At 45.4% G+C, this 25194-nt stretch overlaps 1 protein-coding gene across 5 annotated transcripts in view; it reads left to right on the top strand.

The window, feature by feature from the left end:
* ARHGAP40 (Rho GTPase activating protein 40) overlaps nt 1–25194 on the top strand; it is a 209621-nt gene that overhangs the window by 27843 nt on the left and 156584 nt on the right. For 2 of the 5 annotated variants that reach the window (XM_068263556.1, XM_068263553.1), the window contains exon 1: nt 17194–17282. The exons of 2 other annotated variants lie outside the window; for them this stretch is intronic. Coding sequence is in view for 1 of the 3 variants with exons in the window: in XM_068263553.1 (XP_068119654.1) it covers nt 17275–17282 (8 nt within the window). In the remaining 2 variants the exon portion in view is untranslated. Of the gene's footprint in view, nt 1–14161; nt 14212–17193; nt 17283–25194 lie in introns of those variants that run through there. One more of the 5 variants, XM_068263557.1, reaches the window with a different exon arrangement.

The raw sequence follows: 25194 nt of genomic DNA on the forward strand, positions 1-25194 counted from the left end.
TAATGGAGGGAGCGTTCGGACGCCAAATGATTCACCACACACCTACAATTCAAAGATTTGCCACCAAGTGGGTTACACAGCCCGCTACTGTAATTATGCTAATACTTTGAGAACGCTCTGTTAGCCCTTTGCAGTATGCAGGAATCTGGGTCAGATCTGAACATCTGAGCCGGATTCACGCATATGGGTTATAAATGTACACTTCTATTAAACACAGGGTAGCGGTTTCAGAATAGGTACGATTGTGTATGTTCAGCAACAGGTCATACCCGCTAAACGATTTTTAAAACGTTTAATAACAAAAATGCATTACATACAGTTATATACACCAATTAACATATACACACAAAGCTTAAAAATAAAAGGAATAAAATCGGAAAGTTCTTACTTAGTTACGGCTGAGCAGTAGAAACAGAGTCCGGTTTAAAAGTAGGCATTAATGTTAAGAGTCCTTGAACACCGCATGTGTCGGTTCTCCTTGAACGCATGCATGGACTTTCCTGGTCGATGGAATTTGGGAGAACTGGGCAGGTTTGTTCCCGCCCCACTTTTATAGGACCTGAGTTTTGGGCTGTCACTACCTGGAAAGTAGGTGTGTTTAAGGCGGGGTTACCTTCTAATCAGCAGGTTGCCGCCCCCAGACTCAGAGCAAGAAAATGTTTATTATCTGTGTGACTCCGCCCCAGATTGGCACATCGCAAATCCGAGGCTATATTCATAAGCGGCCTGCGACCCTGTATCAATGGGGCTACACATGCCTATTCTATCGCATTCGCTCTACGTAGGCTGAATAAAGCAGTTTCCCTACTGACTCCTGACAGTTGAAAAATTGTAATGCGGTGGAATTACAGAACTGGCTTATGGGTATCTGAAAATGTAATTTTTGTCTTTCTGTGACAAGCCTATTTTGAAATACAAATACATGAAAGTTTCCTTTGTTTGAGTCTACGAGTTTGGAGGGAATCTCTTATCTTACTGGTTGGATCTAGTTTCTGGGACATGAGCTGTGCAGCAAATGGCTCTCCCCGGGAGGTCGGGCCACGTGTGACATTCCTTGCTTACCTGACACAGGATATGGGGGAAGGTTACTGTACTCTGCAATGCTGTCAGAGGGGGGGGGGGGGGGGGGGGGGGAAGAGAAAGGGAGAAAAACATTCTGATTGTCATTTTTAAGCGAGAATGTCACGTCCACTGATGGCGCAATCGATGTGCGTCATCGGGGGGGCGATATGCAATTTTATTCATCACAGTTGTCACCCAAAGGGATTGGGGACACAACTCCTCAGGCTACAATTCGGTAGCTGTGTTCTGTACAGATACTTTGCTCTGCTATAGCAGATAATAATTTTACTAACATTATTTTACAAAAAAAGCTTGTTTAGCAGTGACCTACATTTATGGCAATCTGTCAGTGAAACTGGAAAACCGGTAACTATTTTACATCATGGAGACTGCAGTAGTAGAATGGATCTCCCTGCTGATACACTGATGTGGACACGAAGAGCTGAACAGGTCCTAAAGCCTCCTCTTGGGGGACCTCTGCTGTATATTTTTTTCATACTTCACATCTGCAGTACAGGGAGCTGATCAGGATGAGTTGAATGTTTTCAGCAATGCAGAATAATTCAGAATAATGCAGCCATGTGTAACATTACCTTCTGTATGCCTTATGTGCTGAAGCGAAGCCCAATTGTTCAATATGGGGGGGGAAGAGGACAGCTTGAGCTGGGCAGAAATTGCCAGGAAGAGGAATCACTGAGGCTTATTAAGCTTCCCCTTTAACTGAATAGCTATGAAAAGTGCATACAGCATGGATTGTACCGCGGAGCAGAAACATGCATGTCTGATACATTCACCATTGACCAAAAAAAGGGAAGTCTGGAAACACTAGCCACATCTTTGTTTTGTATAGTATGGGGGATGGTCCGCTTCAGCACGTACAACAAGTATGAACTTATTCTGCATTCCCTTCATAGTGTTTTACCCAGAATGCCTGACATAACATACTCTCTTCACCAAGCTTTAATAATTCTACAGGAAAAAAGAAAAAAGTGTGTTGTTGCCCATGGAAACCCAGTTATCTCTAAAGCTCCCAATGTTCTTTTTTTGGACCACAATCTCTCCATCCTCCTTTCTTGCAAATATGTTAAAGAGGAACGTTACTGAAAAATATCAGTAGGAGTAACAAAATAAATCAATACATTGCAAAGTGAGAAGTTAAAAAAAAGAAGATAGATCAAAAAAGGATTGATATTCAACATGTAATTCATACATTTAGTTTGATACATAATGAGCCTGCTGGTCACCACCTTTACTACTGGCACACAAGAAAAAACTGGTGGGTTAGGGCGCCCAAAAAGGAACAGTTTAAAACTGTTAAAAAGGAGAGGAAGTACTATAGTTGGAAAGGAAGTGTTATGCACCTGTGAGAGGGATATGGATACTGTACATCTCCTTTTAATCAATACCAGATATCTGGCATCCTGCTGATCTGCTATGCATCAGTAGTGTCTGAATCACACACCTGCAGCAAATACTGTGAAGTTTCAATAAAACATCTGAACTACATGCTTGTTCTGGGGTTAAGGGTAACATGGTCAGCCAGGCAATTTGCATTGTTTAACCACTTGAGGACCTAGGGCTTTCTACCCCTTAAGGACCGGCCACTTTTTTTCCATTCAGACCACTGCAGCTTTCACGGTTTATTGCTCGCTCATACAACCTACGACCTAAATGAATTTTGGCTCCTTTTCTTGTCACTAATACAGCTTTCTTTTGGGGCTATTTGATTGCTCCTGCGATTTTTACTTTTTATTATATTCATCAAAAAAGACATGAATTTTGGCAAAAAAATGATTTTTTTAACTTTCTGTGCTGACATTTTTCAAATAAAGTAAAATTTCTGTATACATGCAGCGCGAAAAATGTGGACAAACATGTTTTTGATTAAAAAAAACCCATTCAGTGTATATTTATTGGTTTGGGTAAAAGTTATAGCGTTTACAAACTATGGTGCAAAAAGTGAATTTTCCCATTTTCAAGCATCTCTGACTTTTCTGACCCCCTGTCATGTTTCATGAGGGGCTAGAATTCCAGGATAGTATAAATACCCCCCAAATGACCCCATTTTGGAAAGAAGACATCCCAAAGTATTCACTGAGAGGCATAGTGAGTTCATAGAAGATATTATTTTTTGTCACAAGTAAGCGGAAAATGACACTTTGTGAGAAAAAAAAAAAAAAAAAAAGTTTCCATTTCTTCTAACTTGCGACAAAAAACAATGAAATCTGCCAAGGACTCACCATGCCCCTCTCTGAATACCTTGAAGGGTCTACTTACCAAAATGAGATCATTTGTGGGGTGTGTTTACTGTCCTGACATTTTGGGGGGTGCTAAATTGTAAGCACCCCTGTAAAGCCTAAAGGTGCTCATTGGACTTTGGACCCCTTAGCGCAGTTAGGCTGCAAAAAAGTGCCACACATGTGGTATTGCCATACTCAGGAGAAGTAGTATAATGTGTTTTGGGGTGTATTTTTACACATACCCATGCTGGGTGGGAGAAATATCTCTGTAAATGACAATTTGTTAATTTTTTTTACACACAATTGTCCATTTACAGAGATATTTCTCCCACTCAGCATGGGTATGTGTAAAAATACACCACAAAACACATTATACTACTTCTCCTGAGTATGGCGATACCACATGTGTGGCACTTTTTTGCACCCTAACTGCGCTAAAGGGCCCAAAGTCCAATGAGTACCTTTAAGATTTCACAGGTCATTTTGAGAAATTTCGTTTCAAGACTACTCCTCACGGTTTAGGGCCCCTAAAATGCCAGGGCAGTATAGGAACCCCACAAATGACCCCATTTTAGAAAGAAGACACCCCAAGGTATTCCGTTAGTAGTATGGCGAGTTCATAGAAGATTTTATTTTTTGTCACAAGTTAGCGGAAAATGACACTTTGTGAAAAAACACAATTAAAATCAATTTCCGCTAACTTGTGACAAAAAATAAAAACTTCTATGAACTCACCATACTCCTAACGGAATACCTTGGGGTGTCTTCTTTCTAAAATGGGGTCATTTGTGGGGTTCCTATACTGCCCTGGCATTTTAGGGGCCCTAAACCGTGAGGAGTAGTCTTAAAACGAAATTTCTCAAAATGACCTGTGAAATCCTAAAGGTACTCATTGGACTTTGGGCCCTTTAGCGCAGTTAGGGTGCAAAAAAGTGCCACACATGTGGTATCGCCATACTCGGGAGAAGCAGTACAATGTGTTTTGAGGTGTATTTTTACACATACCCATGCTGGGTGGGAGAAATACCTCTGTAAATGGACAATTGTGTGTAAAAAAATCAAAAGATTGTCATTTACAGAGGTATTTCTCCCACCCAGCATGGGTATGTGTAAAAATACACCTCAAAACACATTGTACTACTTCTCCCGAGTACGGCGATACCACATGTGTGGCACTTTTTTGCACCCTAACTGCACTAAGGGGCATAAAGTCCAATGAGTACCTTTAGGATTTCACAGGTCATTTTTGTTTCAAGACTACTCCTCACGGTTTAGGGCCCCTAAAATGCCAGGGCAGTATAGGAACCCCACTAATGACCCCATTTTAGAAAGAAGACATCCCAAGGTATTCCGTTAGGAGTATGGTGAGTTCATAGAAGTTTTTATTTTTTTGTCACAAGTTAGCGGAAATTGATTTTAATAGTTTTTTTTCACAAAGTGTCATTTTCCGCTAACTTGTGACAAAAAATAAAATCATCTATGAACTCACCATACTCCGTACGGAATACCTTTGGGTGTCTTCTTTCTAGAATGGGGTCATTTGTGGGGTTCCTATACTGCCCTGGCATTTTAGGGGCCCTAAACCGTGAGGAGTAGTCTTGAAACCAAATGTCGCAAAATGACCTGTGAAATCCTAAAGGTACTCATTGGACTTTGGGCCCCTTAGCGTACTTAGGGTGTAAAAAAGTGCCACACATGTGGTACCGCTGTACTCAGGAGAAGTAGTATAATGCGTTTTGGGGTGTATTTTTACACATACCCATGCTAAGTGGGAGAAATATCTCTGTAAATGACAATTGTTTGATTTTTTTACACACAATTGTCCATTTACATAGAAATTTCTCCCACCCAGCATGGGTATGTGTAAAAATACACCCCAAAACACATTATACTACTTTTCCTGAGTACGGCGGTACCACATGTGTGACACTTTTTTGCAGCCTAGGTGCGCTAAGGGGCCCAACGTCCTATTCACAGGTCATTTTGAAGCATTTGTTTTCTAGACTACTCCTCGCGGTTTAGGGCCCCTAAAATGCCAGGGCAGTATAGGAACCCCACAAGTGACCCCATTTTAGAAAGAAGACACCCCAAGGTATTCCGTTAGGTGTATGGCAAGTTCATAGAAGATTTTATTTTTTGTCACAAGTTAGTGAAAAATGACACTTTGTGAAAAAAAACCAATAAAAATTATTTTCCGCTAACTTTTGACAAAAAATAAAATCTTCTATGAACTCGTCATACACCTAACATAATACCTTGGGGTGTCTTTTTTTTCTAAAATGGGGTCACTTGTGGGGTTCCTATACCGCCCTGGCATTTTACAGGCCCAAAACCGTGAGTAGTCTGGAAACCAAATGTCTCAAAATGACTGTTCAGGGGTATAAGCATCTGCAAATTTTGATGACAGGTGGTCTATGAGGGGGTGAATTTTGTGGAACCGGTCATAAGCAGGGTGGCCTTTTAGATGACAGGTTGTATTGGGCCTGATCTGATGGATAGGAGTGCTAGGGGGGTGACAGGAGGTGATTGATGGGTGTCTCAGGGGGTGGTTAGAGGGGAAAATAGATGCAATCAATGCACTGGGGAGGTGATCGGAAGGGGGTCTGAGGGTTTGGCCGAGTGATCAGGAGCCCACATGGGGCAAATTGGGGCCTGATCTGATGGGTAGGTGTGCTAGGGGGTGACAGGAGGTGATTGATGGGTGTCTCAAGGTGTGATTAGAGGGGAGAATAGATGCAAGCAATGCACTGGCGAGGTGATCAGGGCTGGGGTCTGAGGGCATTCTGAGGGTGTGGGCGGGTGATTGAGTGCCCTAGGGGCAGATAGGGGTCTAATCTGATAGGTAGCAGTGACAGGGGGTGATTGATGGGTAATTAGTGGGTGTTTAGGGTAGAGAATAGATGGAAACACTGCGCTTGGGTGGTGATCTGTTGTCGGATCTGCGGGCGATCTATTGGTGTGGGTGGGTGATCAGTTTGCCCACAAGGGGCAGGTTAGGGGCTGATTGATGGGTGTCAGTGACAGCGGGTGATTGATGGGTGTCAGTGACAGGGGGTGATTGATGGGTGATTGATAGGTGATTGACAGGTAATCAGTGGGTTATTACAGGGGAGAACAGATGTAAATATTGCACTGGCGAATTGATAAGGGGGGGTCTGAGGGCAATCTGAGATTGTAGGCGGGCGATTGGGTGCCCGCAAGGGGCAGATTAGGGTCTGATCTGATGGGTAACAGTGACAGGTGGTGATAGGGGGTGATTGATGGGTAATTAGTGGGTGTTTAGAGGAGAGAATAGATGGAAACACTGCGCTTGGGTGGTGATCTGATGTCGGATCTGCGGGCGATCTATTGGTGTGGGTGGGTGATCAGTTTGCCCGCAAGGGGCAGGTTAGGGGCTGATTGTTGGGTGGCAGTGACAGGGGGTGATTGATGGGTGATAGGTGATTGGCAGGTGATTGACAGGTGATCAGTGGGTTATTACAGGGAAGGACAGATGTAATTAATGCACTGGCGAATTGATAAGGGGGGGGGGGTCAGAGGGCAATCTGAGCGTGTGGGCGGGTGATTGGGTGCCCGCAAGGGGCAGATTAGGGTCTGATCTGATAGGTAAAAGTGACACGTGGTGATAGGGGGTGATTGATGGGTGATTGATGGGTAATTAGTGGGTGTTTAGAGAAGATAACAGATGTAAACGATACATTTGGGAGGTAATCTGACGGCGGGTTTGCGGGCGATCTAATGGTGTGGGTGGGTGATCAGATTGCCCGCAAGGGGCAGGTTAGGGGCTGATTGATGGGTGGCAGTGACAGGGGGTGATTGATGGGTGATAGGTGATTGGCAGGTGATTGACAGGTGATCAGTGGGTTATTACAGGGAAGAACAGATGTAATTAATGCACTGGCGAATTGATAAGGGGGGGTCTGAGGGCAATCTGAGCGTGTAGGCAGGTGATTGGGTGCCCGCAAGGGGCAGATTAGGGTCTGATCTGATAGGTAACAGTGACAGGTGGTGATAGGGGGTGATTGATGGGTGATTGATGGGTAATTAGTGGGTGTTTAGAGGAGAGAATAGATGTAAACAATGGATTTGGGAGGTGATCTGATGTCGGATCTGTGGGCGATCTATTGGTGTGGGGGGGTGATCAGATTGCCCGCAAGGGGCAGGTTAGGGGCTGATTGATGGGTGGCAGTGACAGGGGGTGATTGACGGGTGATTGACGGGTGATTGACAGGTGATTGACAGGTGATCAGGGGGATAGATGCATACAGTAAACAGGGGGTGGTGGTCTGGGGGGGGGGTCTGGGGAGAATCTGAGGGGTGGGGGTGATCAGGAGGGGGCAGGGAGCAGGGGGGGGGGATAAAAAAAAAATAGCGTTGACAGATAGTGACAGGGAGTGATTGATGGGTGATTAGGGGGGTGATTGGGTGCAAACAGGGGTCTGGGGGGTGGGCAGGGGGGGGTCTGATGGGTGCTGTGGGCGATCTGGGGCAGGGGAGGGAGAAATCAGTGTGCTTGGGTGCAGACTAGGGTGGCTGCAGCCTGCCCTGGTGGTCCCTCGGACACTGGGACCACCAGGGCAGGAGGCAGCCTGTATAATACACTTTGTAAACATTACAAAGTGTATTATACACTTTGTATGCGGCGATCGCGGGGTTAACATCCCGCCGGCGCTTCCGTATAGCCGGCGGGATGTTGCGGCGAGCGAGCGGTGACAGGCGCCGGCGGAGGATCGCGTCACGGATGACGCGATCGCTCCGCCCATGCCCTTAAATGGACCGCCGCCTCTGTGGGTGAGGCCGTCCTGCAGGGCTCCACTTCCCCGCCGCCCCTGTGTAGTGGGCGGTCGGGAAGTGGTTAAAAGTAAAAAATATGAAAGCCTCCATATTCATTGCGTACATTTTAAAATTGTTGCAGGCTAATTTGTGCATGATGATTATAGGCATGAAATAAAACGTCGGATAACCCTCGGCAGAATTGCAATGGTAAGCATGAACCAAGTATGGAAAAGCAAAGACCTTAGCATTACGACTAAATGTAGACTGGTTCATGCCATCGTTTTCCCCATAACCATGTATGGCTGCCAAAGTGGGACCCTAAGAAAAGCAGATAGAAGACAAATGGACTCCTTTGAGTTGTGGTGCTGGTGACGGTTGCTTCGCATTCCATGGACAGCAAGGCTGACTAACAAAGAAGTACTGGAACGTATAAGACCAGACATGTCACTGTAAAGCAAGATCACCAGACTCATACTCACATATTTCGGCCACGTGATGTGATCAAATTCCTTAGAGAAAGACCTAATGCTAGGACTGATTAGTGGCAAAAGGCGACAAGGCAGCCAGAGAATGCGTAGGCTTGACACCATCAAAGCTGACATAGGATTGAGTTTAACCCTCCTGGCGGTCAATGAAAACCGCCAGGGGGCAGCGCAGCACAATTTTTTTTTTTAAAAACATGTAGCTAGCCTAGCGCTAGCTACATGACAGCCGCTGAGCTGCGGCATCCCCCTACCCTCTCCAATCTCCTCCGGCGATCAGGCCCATCAGGAAATCCCGTTCTAAACAGGATTTCCATTAGGGCTTCCCCCGTCGTGACGTCAAAGGGAGTCCTGATCCACCCCTCAGCGCTGCCTGGAACTGATTGGCCAGGCTGCGCAATTGGGTCGGGGGGGGGCGCATTGCGTGTCGGGTAGCGGCGGCGATCGGGCACTGCACGCAGCTAGCAAAGTGCTAGCTGCGTGTAATAAAAAAAAAAATTTGTGCAAATCGGCCCAGCAGGGCCTAAAAAATCCTCCTGCGCGGCATAGCCCGAGCATAGCTGTGCTCGGGCTTACCGCCAGGAGGGTTAAGGCAATTCGCAGAAATGCTACAAGATCTGACAGCATGGAGACAGCTAACCCATAGAATCACCAAGAGTTGAATACGACTGAATGGATAACATCATCATCATGGCGGTAGTAGAATATCTTTACATTTAATGCACCTTACCTTATGACCCCCCCCCCCCCCCTCCCCAGGACAAAATTGATCAACCCCTATGCAAACAGCGACTACTAATTAGCAGGTGCCTATTTTTGTCTCTCTACATTGAGGCCTCTTTTCCACAGACTGTTGATAGGCAGTGAAATGCCTCTCAAACTCTCACAACTGCTCACTGCTGCCTGGTAACTTATTGCTGAGCACACAGTGCAGCAGTCCGTGGAAAAGAGGCCTTAATATCAAGTTCTGGGAGTAGTAGTAGTAAGACCTCTTCTCCACGGACAGTTGAACGGTGTGCTCAGCAAGTAGCTACCAGGCAGCATTGAGCAGTTACCAGGTGGCAGCAGCAAGCAGTTACCAGACAGCAGCAAGCAGTTGTGAGAGTTTGGCATTTCACTACCTATCAACAGTCCGTAGAAAAGAGGCCTAAGTGATGGTCAAATAATTCAGAGTTACACCTCTTTTTCACGGACAGTTGAACGGTGTGCTCAGCAAGCAGTTGCCAGGCAGCAGTGAGCAGTTATCTGGCAGCAGCAAGCAGTTACTAGGCAGCAATGAGAAGTTGTGAGCAGTGGTGTACCTAGGGCATTTGACACCTGATGCTGGGTATTATAAGACACCCCCCCTCCCCCTACCAAAGAAAGTAAAGGAGTGAGTTTGGCATACTAAGCGTGCCATGGCGGGTAATGCCAGGTATAGGTGCCCCCTATATAGGTAATACTGTTGCCCCAGTATATGTAATAAAGTTGCCCCCAGTATAGGTAGCTAGCACAGTTGCCCCCAGTATAGGTAGTTATTTGCCCCCAGTGAAGGTAGTATAGTTGCCCCAATATAGTTGCCCCCAGGATAGGCAGCATAGCTGCTGCCCCCAATGTAGGTAGTGCTGCTGCCCCCAGTGTAGCTAGTATAGTGGCCCCCAGTATAGCTACCCCCAAGATAGGTAGTATAGTGGTCCCCCAGTGTAAGTAGTATAGCTGCCCCCAGTGGAGCTAGTATAGTGGCCCCCAGTTTAGGTAGTATAGTGGCCCCCAGTTTAGCTACTATAGTGGCCCCAGTGTAGCTAGCAAAGTTGCCCCCAGTGTAGCTAGTATAGTGGCCCCCAGTGTAGCTAGTATAGTGTCCCCCCGTATAGCTGCCCCCAGTATAGGTAGTATAGTGGCCCCCATTGTAGCTAGTATAGTGCCCCCCCCCCCCCCCCAGTGTAGCTAGTATAGTGGCCCTAAGGTAGCTAGTAAAGTGGCCTCCAGTGCAGCTAGTATAGTGACCCCCGTATAGCTGCCCCCAGTGTAGCTAGTATAGTGGCCCCCCCAGTGTAGCTAGTATAGTGCCCCCCCCCAGTGTAGCTAGTATAGTGCCCCCCCCCCCCCCCCAGTGTAGCTAGTATAGTGGCCCCTGTATAGCTGCCCCCAGTGTAGGTAGTATAGTGGCCCCCAGTGTAGCTAGTATAGTGGCCCCCCAGTGTAGCTAGTATAGTGGCCCCCCAGTGTAGCTAGTATAGTGGCCCCCCAGTGTAGCTAGTATAGTGGCCCCCCAGTGTAGCTAGAAGGAGGGGTGACAGGGACAGCGGCAGAGAGGGGGGACATATCCCCCCCCCCTCACCTGGGTCCCCTCCTTCTGCCTCTTTTTCCCTCCAAAATGACAGCAGGGGCAGCGGGAAGCAAACAGGCAGGGTGGGCGGAGAATACTCACTTCACTTCCGCGTATCAGCCGCTGGAACGCTACGTCACCATCATTTGGCACAGAAGAGGCACGTGACGGCGATGCAGCGTTCCAGCAGCTGGAACGCGGAAGTGAAGTGAGTATTGCCCGCCCGCGCTGCCTGTTTGCTGCTCCCGCTGTCATTTTGGAGGGGAAGAGAGGCAGAAGGAGGGGACCCATGTGAGGGAGGGGGGGGGATATGTCCCCCCTCCCCGTCGCTGTCCCTGTCACCCCTCCTTCTAGCGCTGCTTTTCCCCTCCTGCTCTGCAAAACTGCAACTAAGGGGGTTGTGGCGACACCCCCTTGGCTGTCAGTCACTCGGGGCGCCACGCCCCTTTGCGACCAATGGTAGGAACACCACTGGTTGTGAGCGTTTGAGAGGCATTTCACTGCTTATCAACTATCCGTGGAAAAGAGGCCTAAGGCCAGAAACCCACTAGGATTAGCTCTTGCTAATATAATGCTATGGGTGGGATCCCACTTGAGCAATGTGATTTTATAAAAATCCCCTATAGCATTACATTAGCAAGAGCTTTTTCAAATTACCACAGTAAAATATTTTGAAAACAAATCACTAGCGCTGATGCCTCTTTTCCACGGACTGTTGATAGGCAGCGAAATGCCTCTCAAACTCTCAGGGCTCGTTTCCACTGTTGCGGTGCGGAATCGCCTGGATTCCACCACGGACGAAATCGCATGCGGATGCGTTTACGCATGCGGATTTCCCCGCAATTTCGCATGGCAAGGAGCCAGGCGAATTTAACCATGTCACTGCCTGTGTAAAGCTCCATAGCATTACATGCGAAATCGCGGGGAAATCCGCATGACAAAGCCGCATGCGATTTCCCTATTAAAAGCATTGCGGGCGATTCGCCCGCATTCCTGCTGCACGCGAAATCTGATGGCTCTGCCGTGCAGATTTCCCCCGCACGCCAAAACGCACCCGCACGACGCACAAGTGGAAACAATCCCATCCACTTGTATTGCCTATGCAAATCCGCATGCGGTGCCTGCATGCGGATTCGCTATAGTGGAAACGAGCCCTCACATGCCCATGGAAAAGAGGCCTTAAAGAGAACCTGAACTGAAAATAAAAAGTCAAACTAACCATACACAGGTCATACTTACCTCCAGTGTAGTCTTCGCCTCAATCTCGTTCTCCTCTCCTGCGTCCTGTTTGTCCACTGTGATCAAGGAAATTCACCGTCCGCTATTTTGAAAATGGCCCTTACCCCAGCTCCTAGTCAGCACACAGTTAAACTGTAATATCACTCACTTAAGTCATAGGGAAACATGGACATTACCTTGCACATTCAGTTGTAACTGACAGTGGCTGATATATAACCGACAGCAACTGGTATAATTTAGTTCTGACAAAATATTGTCAGAACTGGAAGGGATCACTGTAAGAAGAAAATGGTGTGCTTCTGAGAGGAACTGACGGTGAGGTTAGTATGTAATATTCATTTGCAGTTACGTCATGTGTTTATTTTCAATAATTTTACTCTCTTCAGGTTCTCTTTAATGCACTATAATGTAAATTTTGTATGCAAATTTATACAGCTTGAAAACCAATTGAATGAAGCCGAAGTGGATTCCATTGGTCCACTTTCAAGCTGCATGTATTTGCATACATAATTTGCATTACCCTGCATTAAATGAGAATAACTAGCATCTCATTGACCATCTCTAGTTTACTAGTTGCAGGCATAACACAGTAGATGATATGCAATATTTAGATGGTCACGGAGATGCAGATACAGTAATTCCAACTTGCATGTACTTTTCATGCAAACTGTATGCAGCTTCAAATTGGAACAATCCGTTTAAAGAGAACCTGTAAAAAAAAAAAAGTTCCCCTGGGGGGTACTCACCTTGGGAGGGAGAAGCCTCAGGGTCCCAATGAGGCATCCCCCAGCCCTGTAGCTGCAGGCAGTCCAGCGCTGGCTCCCCCGAAGTGTCCCGGAATCCTCCCTTGACAAGCCTGACAAGCGCTAATTTAGTTATCTTTCCTGGCTCCAGCGGGGGGCGCTGTTGCGGCTCTCAGCACGGAGATAGGCGGAAATAGCCGATCTCGGTCGGGTCCGCTCTACTGCACAGGTGACTTGCGCCTGCGCAGTAGAGCAGCCCGACAGCGATTGGCTATTTCCGCCTATCTTCAAGCGGAGAGCTGATACTGCGCTGGAGCGGGAAGATAAATATTTACATCCCCGCTGGTCGGGGAGCTTTATCACCGCCGCCGTGGGACCGAGGAGGACGGGGAAGCCTCAATAGGTTCCAGAGGCTTCCCCCACCCAAGGTGAGTACCCACAGAGTGAATGTAAGCAGAGAGTGAATGTAGTCCAGTTTCAAGTTGCATACCATTTGCATTAAATGTGCATGCAATTCAGAATTATTTGCATCTTACTGACCATTTTTAGCAGTGAAGTTAGGCCTCTTTTCCACGAACTGTTTACAGGCAGTGAAATGCCTCTCAAACTCTCACAACTGCTTGCTGCTGCCTGGTAACTGCTCACTGCTGCCTGGCAACTGCTTGCTGAGCACACAGCTCAACAGTTCGTGGAAAAGAGGCCTTAGATCAACACTGTGTTTTCAGGCAGGTGTTGCTGAGACTGTGTATGGGATGGGTGAAGTGGCTCTGAGGATTTTGGTACCTGCCCAGATGGTGGAGTCATGTGACAGAAAATTTGGATACCTCTATAGGTGAATATGGGGGAAGGGGGATTGGGAGTGAGAAATACAGTGTTAGGTTAGGCCTCTTTTCCACGAACAGTTGAATTGTATGCTCAGCAAGCCGTTACCAGGCAGCAGCAAGCAGTTGTGAGAGTTTGAGAGGCATTTCACTGCCTATCAACAGTCCATGGAAAAGAGGCCTAAGGCTTCTTTTCCACTTACTAACTGCTCACTGCTGCCTGGTAACTGCTCAATGCAGCCTGGCAACTTCTTGTTGCCCGCACAGTTCAACAGTCTGTGGAAAAGAGGCCTTAGTTGAGGTGGACAGGAGGGATTAGTCACATAATTATTTTCCTGGAACTTGGCTTTAAAGGAACACTACTGCAAAATGTTGACATTTCAGTGTTGATGGGGTCCTTATTTGTCTGCAAGGGTGCTGGCAGGGCAGGGATCTCCTAACGTCTCTTCCATCTGCAGTAGTGTTGAACATAAAATTTGTCGTTCCACAGGATCTGGAATTTTAAAAGTCTGAACTTGCAAAGACCTGGCTCCTGTGAAGGTAAAAATTGCGTTTTTATCAAATTTTCTGCACATCATTACTCTGCAGCAATTGCCATGCCAGCCACTGTGTGCAGGAAAGTAATGGCAAGTAGAAGTTTTGTCAGTTTGAGCACACCAGCTGATAGCTGATGATCTGTGAGATATTGTAAATGACTTTTAGGAACAGATTTTTAACACCATGGCCCATATACAATTAGCTTTTTCACCTGAGTTATCTCCTTTGAGATAATTTTTTATCTTCTATTTAAAATAGCGGTACTTTTCCGTTAGCCGGGGCGCATCCACTAGGTGGCAATAATACACCAGAATTACATCTTTCCCTACTATCCATGGCGGCCTGGAGGGGGAATAGTAATTATCGCCACCTAGTGGCTAACGGAAAAGTACCAAAATAGCTTTCCAGCCCTTTTTAACTGAATGTTAGTGGAAAAGTAACATCAAACTTATTTTGAGCATTTTCTTGCTTTCTGGTGGCCTAAAAATTGACAAGTTTAAAAATCTCACCAAAGAGAAAAAGTTAATTGCATATGGATCCATGGCCTGAGTTTTCGGTACTTATCCGTTAGCCGGGCGCCTTCGGGCAGGTGGCGCTAATTACTATTCCCCCTCCAGGCCGACATGGATAGTAGGGAAAGATGTAACTCTGGTGGAGTTTTGTCGCCACCTGCCGGATGCGCCCGGCTAACGGATAAGTACCGAGTTTTCTCCTAGGAGATAATTTTTCAACTTGTATTTAAATAAAAAATTTTCTGCACTTTTCAATTGAAAAAGATACCAAAAAGTAGGTGAAAAAGTACTATCAAAATTATTTTGAGTATTTTCTTGCTTTCTGGTGGTTTAAATGGTATTTTGACAAGTTTGAAAATATCACTTAGGAGAATTAATTGAATTGAGAAGGAATTGTAAGCTTATTTTGCTGCTGATACTGGAGTGGCTGTAGTACTAGTTTGTACCGATGGTTTGCCAGTGGCTGGGAAGTGGTTTTCTAGGTGTTTGCGATTGGTGGTCAGCAGGTTGTCTGTGGCTGAGAAACCAGGCAATCTCAAAAGCCTTAAGATGTCCATACATTAGTTGCGTTTCCTGTAGGGTCAACCATTCGATTCAATCATTTTATCAAATAGAGTTATGATTATGTTCCGGATCAATCGATGGAAATTGCCTGATATCTGGTTGAATTGACCAATTTACTCGACTGGACAGGATATAAATATCGGTTGGTCATAAAAGAATTGACTACTGTTCAATTTTCGTTCCAGAGAATGGAGACACAAGAATTGATGGTACTTATCCGTTAGCCGGGCGCATCCTCTAGGTGGCGACAAAACTCCACCAGAGTTACATCTTTCCCTACTATCCATGTCGGCCTGGAGGGGGAATAGTAATTAGCGCCACCTGCCGGATGCGCCCGGCTAACGGATAAGTACCGAATTGATTAATATATGGCTATCTTTACCCTGCATAGCGCCAAGGCCTGTACCCATGTATGTGATAACGATTGTCATAATCTGGACACAAGTAGCATTCTTTTAACTATGTAAGGCTGTACGCCTTACTTGTGAAAACCGCTTTCAAAACACTATTTTTGCAACTTAAAACTCAGTGATTCTGGAGTGAAAATCGTGCAGGAATTGTACCACGATGGCGATTTAGCAAATCACAATCTCTGTGGGCTCAGTTCTTTTAACTTTAATTAAAGTAGCGCTTTTGGAATATTGCAAAGCGTGGCTAAAAGTGCTGCAGTGGGCTATAGCCTGTGCCCCTCCTCCTCCCCTCCACTGTGTACATGTGTACTGGCTCATAGGCTAACATACTGGTAGTTTTATAGGGCCCTCAAAAGCACCAGAATCAGTGATTCAGATAGGAAGAAGTCAAACTTTTCCTACAGCGGTCCTTTTCAGGCTAGATGCACACTTAGCAGAAACGCTAACGCTGCGTTTTTCCCGGTAATGGAAGTCTATGGGCCGCAGGAAAAATTGCATAAGCGTTCTCATACATGCTATTTTAAAAATTCAGGTTTTGTTGCTTAAAGGGAACCTAAACTGAGAAGGCTATGGATTTTTCCTTGTAAAAATAATACCAGTTGCCTGACTCTCCTGCTGATCCTACGTCAATACTTTTAGCCACAGCCCCTGAAGAAGCATGCAGATCAGGTGCTCTGACTAAAGTCAGACTGGATTAGCTGCATGCTTGTTTCAGGTGTGTGATTCAGCCACTATTGCAGTCAAAGAGATCAGCAGGACTGCCAAACAACTGGTATTGTTTAAAAGGAAACATCCATATCCTTGTCTGTTAAGGTTCCCTATAATATTCAAAAAAACGCATTAAAAAAACACACATAATGAAAGTCAATGGGAACGCAATGGTATGCGTTTTTCATGCGTTTTTGTTTGTTTTTTTAAATGTTTTCTGATGTTTTTCCGCTTCCTGTTGTCTTCCTCGTGATTAGCATGAAACACAATTTGAAAAATGCTTACAAAGCGCATATGCGTTTTGTATATGCGAAATGCAAACACATAAAAACGCACACAAAACCTTCGAAATATGCATCTGCGGGAAAAAAAACACTTACACAAACGCAGTGAAAACGCATTAAAAAAACTCATACAAAAAACCCCGCACATGACAGAAAATGCACGCTCTGTTATGTGTGCACCCAGCACTGCTGGACTTACTTTTTTTTAAGTTAAAGTCTGATTGGTTGCCTTCGGTGTATGCATTTTTGCATATCAACAGTCTGTCCACTGCATTATTAATTATGCCTTTGTAATGGTCAGATCTGGGGTAGCAGTGCAGTATGTAAAAGCATCGTGCATAGGATTATTTCTATACTGCAGTGGAGATAAGTGATAATTGCAATAAGTAAAGTATTGTAAGGGACATATGTATTGTCCATGGGAACAGCTGCAGCTGAGAAGGCTTAAAGGATCTCTCCCTGCTGCTCCCGCCCCTCCTCCCCTGCTAGCTGCTGTAATCAGTAGGACAGACAGGCAACAGGCTGTAGGCTTGCAAGAAGGAACTGGAGGGCTGGCAGGCTGACATCCCAGTGTCATCTTATAGATACATGTGCAGGTACTGTGCCATCACCTCACACTCCACTGATCACACCTGCACTCTGCTTCACACATGACTGTCTGGCTGCTTTTAATTCACTAGGTGTATCAGCTAACTTGCTCTGCACCTTCCTGACTTTACTGTATCTTTTGTGTCAGTAGGCTCTCACTGCTCTGTTACTTCCATTCCTGAGGGTTTTCTCAATGTACTTTATTATTTGTTGCCTATTTCAGTTTTGCATTGTTTTTTTTTTTTTGTTTGCTTGTTTTTAAATCTATTTTTATGCTCCACTGTTTGTTTTGCATTCGTTGTAGTTAGTTATTTGGTAAACTGTCAGAGGTACTTAAAGATGGAAGTTTCAGAGCAATACTTAAGACGATGTTTTTGTACATTTGTAGACGTTTATGATGTATGTATGTAAGATGGTTATTGTAGCCGGTAGCCTGAGCTGCCTGTGTGCATGAAATCCTCTTAAGTATGGTGTTAAACCTGTTTTGTGAAGAATGCATGCTTTGACAAGGCATAAGTGTTGCATGTTAGTTATTTTTAATTCTCACAATGAAAACCGTTCATTTGGAGACATTATCAATGTTTTTTACATGATTGCTTTGTAAACGGCAGATATTTCTTCCCATAGTCACTGGCTAGCAGTAATGTTAGCAGTCATCATAAAGGCTTATATTAACACGAGCGGCAGGCTACTTTCATACAGGGGCACTACAGTGTATTGCATTGGGCAATATCATTGCATTGCTAATACTAATGCAATGTGATTATATTGTACTGGTACATTCACATTGGTGTGTTAGCAGTACGATGGAATCCATTAGAATACACGGGGCATGCTGTGTTTCATTGCACACCCTGGGGAAAAAGTTGCATTGTGCAGTAAAGCGCATCATGAAGCAGAGTGCAGATGAAACGTATGCTTCACTGCAACTAAAGAGAACCAGAGGTGGACAAACAAAAAAAAGGGAGATTTGAATACGCCGCTGGTAGACTTGGGCGCAGGATCCAGCTGTTAAATGGCTGGTCCTGCTTCTGCACAAGTCCGGGGCGTTTTAATTACTATTCCCCCTCCAGGCCGACATGGATAGTGGGGGAATGAAATAATTCGGCTTCCAGCCGAATTATTGTGTTTTTTCAAACAACTTCGGCTCCGTCTTCTGACGGAGCCGACCTTCCTCACTGAGCGCCGCTATAGACTGATTCCCATTAGTCTATGGCGGCACTGGCTGCGCCCAAAGCTAGCAGCGCTGAAAAGCACTGCTCCGAGTCGTGTGTGCATTGTTGATATGCGTGTTACAGTGTACCTGGGGTGGGTGTGGGGAAGATAGTGGCGCTAGTCTACTTTAGAGGACCCAGCAGGAAAACACAGGGAAATTATGCTAACGTGATTGGATGGACTGCACCCTCTGAAAATGTAAGGTTTCACATAGGTTGTAGTAAGTGACGCCCACGCTATTCAGCCAATCGCAACGCTTTGTGCTGTCAGAGGGTACTGATTGAAGAACTGTTCCCTATGAGGGTTCCTGCTGGGTCCCCTAAAGTAGACTAGCGCAGAGATAGATAGAGGGAAGCCTCTGGATCCTGTAGAGGCTTCCAGTGGCACTTCACTTATCGGATATGTTCTCATAGCTGCACTCCCCATGCATATGAGGGCAGCCATGCTGTGTGAGTATGGCCAAGCAGTAAGCCAGAGCCACTCATCCAGGAATGTCACCATGCAACTAAACTGCGCAGGAGTGTCCGCGCTTGTGCATGTAAGTATCTCCCTTTTTTTTGTTTGTCCACCTCTGGTTCTCTTTAGTTGCAGTGAAGCATACGTTTCATGTGCACTCTGCTTCATGATGCGCTTTACTGCACAATGCAACTTTTTCCCCAGGGTGTGCAATGAAACAGTCCAATGTGAAAGCAGCACTGCTAGTTCAGTGCTGTCACTAATTTTGCTTCTGTGTGTAATGTCTCCATGCACTCAAGCATGGAAAGATTACACTCAGAAATAGCGGTGGTGGCTATTTTGCGTTCCAGTACTGCACATTCAAAAAATGGCAATTGTAGATCATACAAATGCAGGTAAAAGCACTGTCTAACACCATATCATGGTAGGGGTTTTAAGGCAACACACCACGAGAGCATTATGGGAGCTGCCAACTTTAGTGCATTTTAGAAAATTATAGTTTCCTGGCTGTCAGGTGAAATGATTAGCTTCAGTAGTTTTTGGGTCAGAGGCATGAAACAAGCATGCAGATGGGTCAGAACAGATTTGTACTGGGTGTATGGCTCATATGGTCCTACTTATAATTGAAGTTCTGTTATTTTTACAGGAATAATGGTGCTTTCCTGGATAGTCGCATGATGAAGGGCTACATTTACCAGTTGACATAGTAGGGTCTGTGGGTGGCATGGTATAGGCTGTAGATGGCTGGTGTTGAATATGGCCAGAGCACCCTTCCACTTCCACTACTGTCTTTAAAGTGCTAGGAAACTTACACATTTCAGCTTCTGCTGTCCACAATTCAGGGCCCAATGATGTAGAATCAGACACTAACGCTACCGCTACTGTCACCGTCTAAGTAAAGGGAAACTTGTATATGAGCTACTGAGAATAATATGACTCTTGAAAATACCTGCCTAGCTACTCATTAAGCTGTGCATTTTAAAGATGTTTCAACCCCACACATTTAATGGCTTATTGACAGTGGGATGTTGCAGAGCTGTGTTGTATCCTATAATGCAGCTTACCGCACTGCAATGCAAATCCTATGGGACGTTCACAGTGTGACATTAGCGTTGCATTGCAACATGTAGCATTATAGTAATGCACTGCTGCAGTGAGTTAACTCTAAACACACACGTTAACAGGTACAGGAAAGCATACTTTTCATTGCCTGTATACTTTACTGTATGCGACAGTAACACAGCGTTAAAGAGAATCTGTATTGTTAAAAATCACACAAAAGTAAACATACCAGTCTGTTAGGGGACATCTCCTATTACCCTCTGTCACAATTTCGCCGCTCCCCGCCGCATTAAAAGTAGTCAAAAACAGTTTTAAAAAGTTTGTTTGTAAACAAATAAAATGGCCACCAGAACAGGAAGTAGATTGATGTACAGTATGTCCACACATAGAAAATACATCCATACACAATCGGGCTGTATACAGCCTTTTGAATCTCAAGAGCTCATTTGTGTGTATCTTTCCCCCTGCATTTCACTGAAGAGTTACAAGCTGATTGTTTGTTTACTCTTGCAGACAGCTTTGCCCGATTGTCTGTAATTCTGCAGTATGTGACTCATCAGTATGTGAACAGAGGATTTATCCAGCTTGTAAAAGATAAGAGAGCAGAGAAAAGCTGGCTAATGTAAATAACACACACACACACAGGGGAGTGTGCATAGAGGGGGCATGCATAGCAGATCACACTGAAGAGTTGGCAGCCTTCCAGACACAGGACGACAAGTCTGACAGGGGAAAGATAAGCTGATTTATTACAGAGATGGTGATAGTATAAAGTGCTGCAGTAAGCCAGAGCACATTATAATAGGTTTAGGAACCTGTAGAATGGTAGAATTTCGTTGCAATGCGTTGACTTAATGGTGCATTACATCGCAATGTCCCACTGTGAATGTACCCTCAATGTAAGTATCAACTACTAGATGAGAGAAATAATCTCTACCTGATGTTAGGCCCAGTGCACACCAAAACCGCTAGCAGATCCTCAGAACGCTAGAGTTTTTTGGAGCAGATTTCAGAGCGATTCTAGGCATGTTTAGAGATGTTTTCTAAACATGCCTAGCATTTTACAGAGCGGTTTGAGCTTTTGCAATACTTTACATTGAGGCAGAAACACTTCTGCGAACAGCAAAAGTGCTGCAGGACCCACGTTTTGTGATTTGCTAAAAACTCAAACCGCTGGTGTGCACCATCCCACTGAAATACATTAGCCAAGCATTTTAACAGGCGGAAGCAGTTTGGAAAACGCTACAAAAACCACTCGGTGTGCACCAGGCCTTAGTCCTTTACCTGCTTGCCTCCTTACTGCACTTTTCATTTTAGCACTGATCTGATCTACAGCCTATAGCGGGGGTGCCCAATAGGTCGATCTACCGGTAGATCGCAACCACCTATTTAGTCACATAAAATTTTGCGCCCGGCAGCTCCCATCAAATTCTGCTGCCGACCGCTAGCCAATAGAAAAGCAGGAGCAGAGAAAGGCGGCACGGCTGTGGCATCATGGCTGGGGGCGGCACCAGGCACAACGTATCCACACACGCTGCCCCCCGCCGAAGCGTTCCCTCAGCCACCGCTCTGCACTCCAGCCTGCCACGGCTGAATAGGAAGACAAGGATGAGCCCCAGACACCGCAGCTGGAGGGAGGTAAGTGGCACCTACGCTACCTATATTGAAGGCACATCTTCTTTGCTACCTACACTGAAGGCACATCTTCCTTGCTACCTACACTGAAGGCATCTATAACTACCACCTATACCTGGCTACCTATACTGAAGGGACCTATATCTAGCTACATATACTGTAGGCACTAGTAGCTGGGCGCTGTTCATGACGGGGAAGGGGGGGGGGGGGGGAGAATCTGCAACATTTGAAATGTTGGTAGATCTCCTGGACTCGGCAAGCTGTAAAGTAGCTCGCGAGCTGAAAAAAGGGTGGGCACCCCTGGCCTATAGGCTAGCCACGCATTCTGTTGCTATGCGCTGTATCTGCTTTATACATACTAGATTCTCACCAGAAGTGGTCATTATTGGCTGCTTCAGCTAAGTTCAGTCTTGCGCATGAGCGTAGTTTAGAGACCCTGAACAGAACAAAAAGTGCCACACTGAACTTACCTGGGGCTTCCTCCAACAGTCCCCTCCCCCCCCCCCACAAACACACATACCCTTTTAGGTCCCTTAGCATCCACTGGGCTCTCTCCATTTTCCTGTTCATGTCTCTGATGGCCTGCAATGTGGCCGAGAGTTGTGCATAACTGTGCATGCATGCCTGCCACCGTGAGCAATCTGTGCACGCGTGGTTCATTATTTTAAGAACCGTGCAAGCAAGATGGACTGGCTGTGCATGCATGACTTCCGGCTAAGTTGCGCGCTAACGTAGCTGCCAGCGGGAGAACGGAGAGAGCCCAGAGGACGCTGAGACCCCATGGACTCCAGCGGCTGTAGGAAGCCCCAAATAAGTTCAGTATGGCATTTTTTTTTCATTCTGCTCAGTGTCCCTTTTAATTCTATATGTACCACTGCTAACTTTGTACTGTTTAATGCGATAGGACAGACATTTTGTCCCACTTGATTACCAAAGAGAGGTGTGGATTTAACACTATTTGTAAGTTTTGAGATGTTAGATCTTGTGGCCTGCATAAGGTGAGTGGATATGGACTGGCATCACACTGTTGAGTATATTTCACATGAACAGGACATGACTGCTCTGAAGTCAGATTTGGGGGGACTTTGAAGTGAGGGGTGTTGCTGAAATGCTTAGGAGTGGGTCAAGGTTGAGATTTTGTGTCTCGCCAACAATCTTAAGTTAAATATTTTTTTTAACCACTACTGGACCACCAATAGTATAAAAAGTCCAGTTTTTCCCTGTTAATGGACCAATGGATGTTTTAAAACGTCCAGTGTTTAAAATCGATTTTCTCAAACTTTAAGGTCATTTTGAAAAAAAAGTTCTCACTGTTCTACTTAACATATCCTGAAAATTTTGTGTTTATATCATGTAAGGGAGCTTTGCTATTAACCGCTAAATTCGGCAGATTTTGGCGCTTTTTACTCAGGAATACTTTTATCATTTTAGATTTTAAAATTAATTTTCTCAAACTATGATGTATTTTTGAATTATTTTTTTTTTAAGTTGTAGCCACTGATCAGCTTTTATAATCCATGCACTTTTAGTGATTGTAGCATGTATGGGGACTTTGCTATTAACGTTAAAGTCAAATTCGTAATCACGGCCATGATCACGGATTCTACATGTAATCACGGCTAAAATCCAAGTCGAATCCGGAGTTCCGATTGAAATCCGGATCATGGAACATCCGGATTTCGATTCTGCTGTGACCGGATTTACTCGAATTCGTGATTGGGGGGGCATCCGAGCAACACTGCCCGTGCAAACGAATATGCACTTTAAAAGTGACAACCTGGGGCTTCTTTCAGCCTATATGTCCCTTGCCGCACCTCTAGCATCCCGGGATCCCCTCCGCTGCAGATGCCGACCTTGCCAGGTCAGCATCTTCTGTGCCTGCGCGAGCGCATGACCACGCTGCTTGTGATCGCGCTCACTCACGTGGCCTGAAGCATTCTGATAAGAATTACATTGTTACATTTGGTGAAAAAAGGGCCTTTAGCGCTACTGTTTCCAACTGCCAAAAAAGCAAGCAGCAGCTAATTCCAGTGATGTCACCATGTGATAATTGTCAGAATGTAAATCAGGGAGAGGAAAGATTTTACAATGGGAAAACACTGACTTGATAACATAATTATTGTAAAAATGAAGCACTTTTTTATTACATTATTTTCACTGGAGTTCCTCTTTTAAGCAATGCCATCCGCCCCTACCGTATGGATATGAGCTAATTGGGCAATTTACATCCCTATGCAATCACTGCATGTAGTTCATGGGCAGTGAGACAGTCAGAGAACAGCTATGGCTATTGCTATGGTTCTGGTCAGCCCTGTACTGTCACCCCCCCCCCCCCCCCCCAATCCCAGTGTGTTACATTCTGGATGTAGTGTAGACTTAGACACCTGGAGAGGGATATGAAGGCTTCCATGTTTATTTCCTTTTGAACAATGCAAATTGCCTGGCTATTCTGCTGATCCTCTGCCTCTAATACTTTTAGCCATAGTCCCTGTAGAAGCATGCAGATCACGTGCTCTGATTTGATGTCTGACTGGATTAGCTGCATGCTTGTTTCAGGTGTGTGAGTCACACTACTGATGCTTGAAAGATCCATAAGATATTGCCAGGCAACTGGTATTGTTTAAAATGTAATATATATGGCAGCCTCCATATCCCTCTCACTTCAGATATCCTTCAGCTTGTTCTCTCTGTGCAAGTACTGTCCTGTGGAGAGGGGAGAGAGCAGGAAGCCTTCCACTGTGAAAGAGTACAGTCATATTTAGACTGGACTAGACTACAAGTAACAGGAAACATCTGTATAGACATAAATGTCTCCTGAAATTGTTACAAACTCTCATTTGACAATGGAGCTTATCTAAGGAAAAAGGAAACCTGAAGTGAGATATTAAGAGTAAAGCCTGGTTCACACTTTCAACTGATTGACCAATTGTACTACCTCTGTAGTATGAGGGTTTACCTACACAATCTGCTCATATTCGATATCTGTTGATACTCATGCTCCATGGAGGTGGTAAAATTGATCAGTGACTAATCATAATTGAAAGTTGTACCAGGGTTAAGAGTTATTATGCACATCCAGTTTTGACAGTGCTGGAATGAGGGGACTGTGAGAGGAACAGGTAGGGCTCTACCTCACCACACCAGACATTCATCTGCAGATCTGAAGATCCATCCTGGTGGATCTGATCTGCAGATGAACGTCTCCAGATGTCATAGACCATGAAAGCATTTTGTAGGAACTGATCTTTTGCTGGTGTACAGCATCTTTAGAAAGATCAGTCTTTCAAACCTCCCTGACAACCCTATGCGACAGATAGTTTACTCAGTTTGCAAAGATTTGTATCTGATGGATGCACTCAGCTTAAGTGCCTGTTTCCACTAGCCGCCATGTGCGGTGGCACTTCCTGGTCCATGGAAAAATGCTGCAATGTCGGCTGAATCGCTAAGGCAAGCGATGCGGACAGTGGCAGCATTATCCCTTATGGCAGTGTTTCCCTGCGCGATTTGCATGCAGGGAAACTCTGTGGTTTCCGTCTGGTTTCCCCAGCAGTG

The sequence above is a fragment of the Hyperolius riggenbachi genome, chromosome 12, assembly GCF_040937935.1.
Source record: "Hyperolius riggenbachi isolate aHypRig1 chromosome 12, aHypRig1.pri, whole genome shotgun sequence".
Classification (NCBI taxonomy): Eukaryota; Metazoa; Chordata; class Amphibia; order Anura; family Hyperoliidae; genus Hyperolius; species Hyperolius riggenbachi.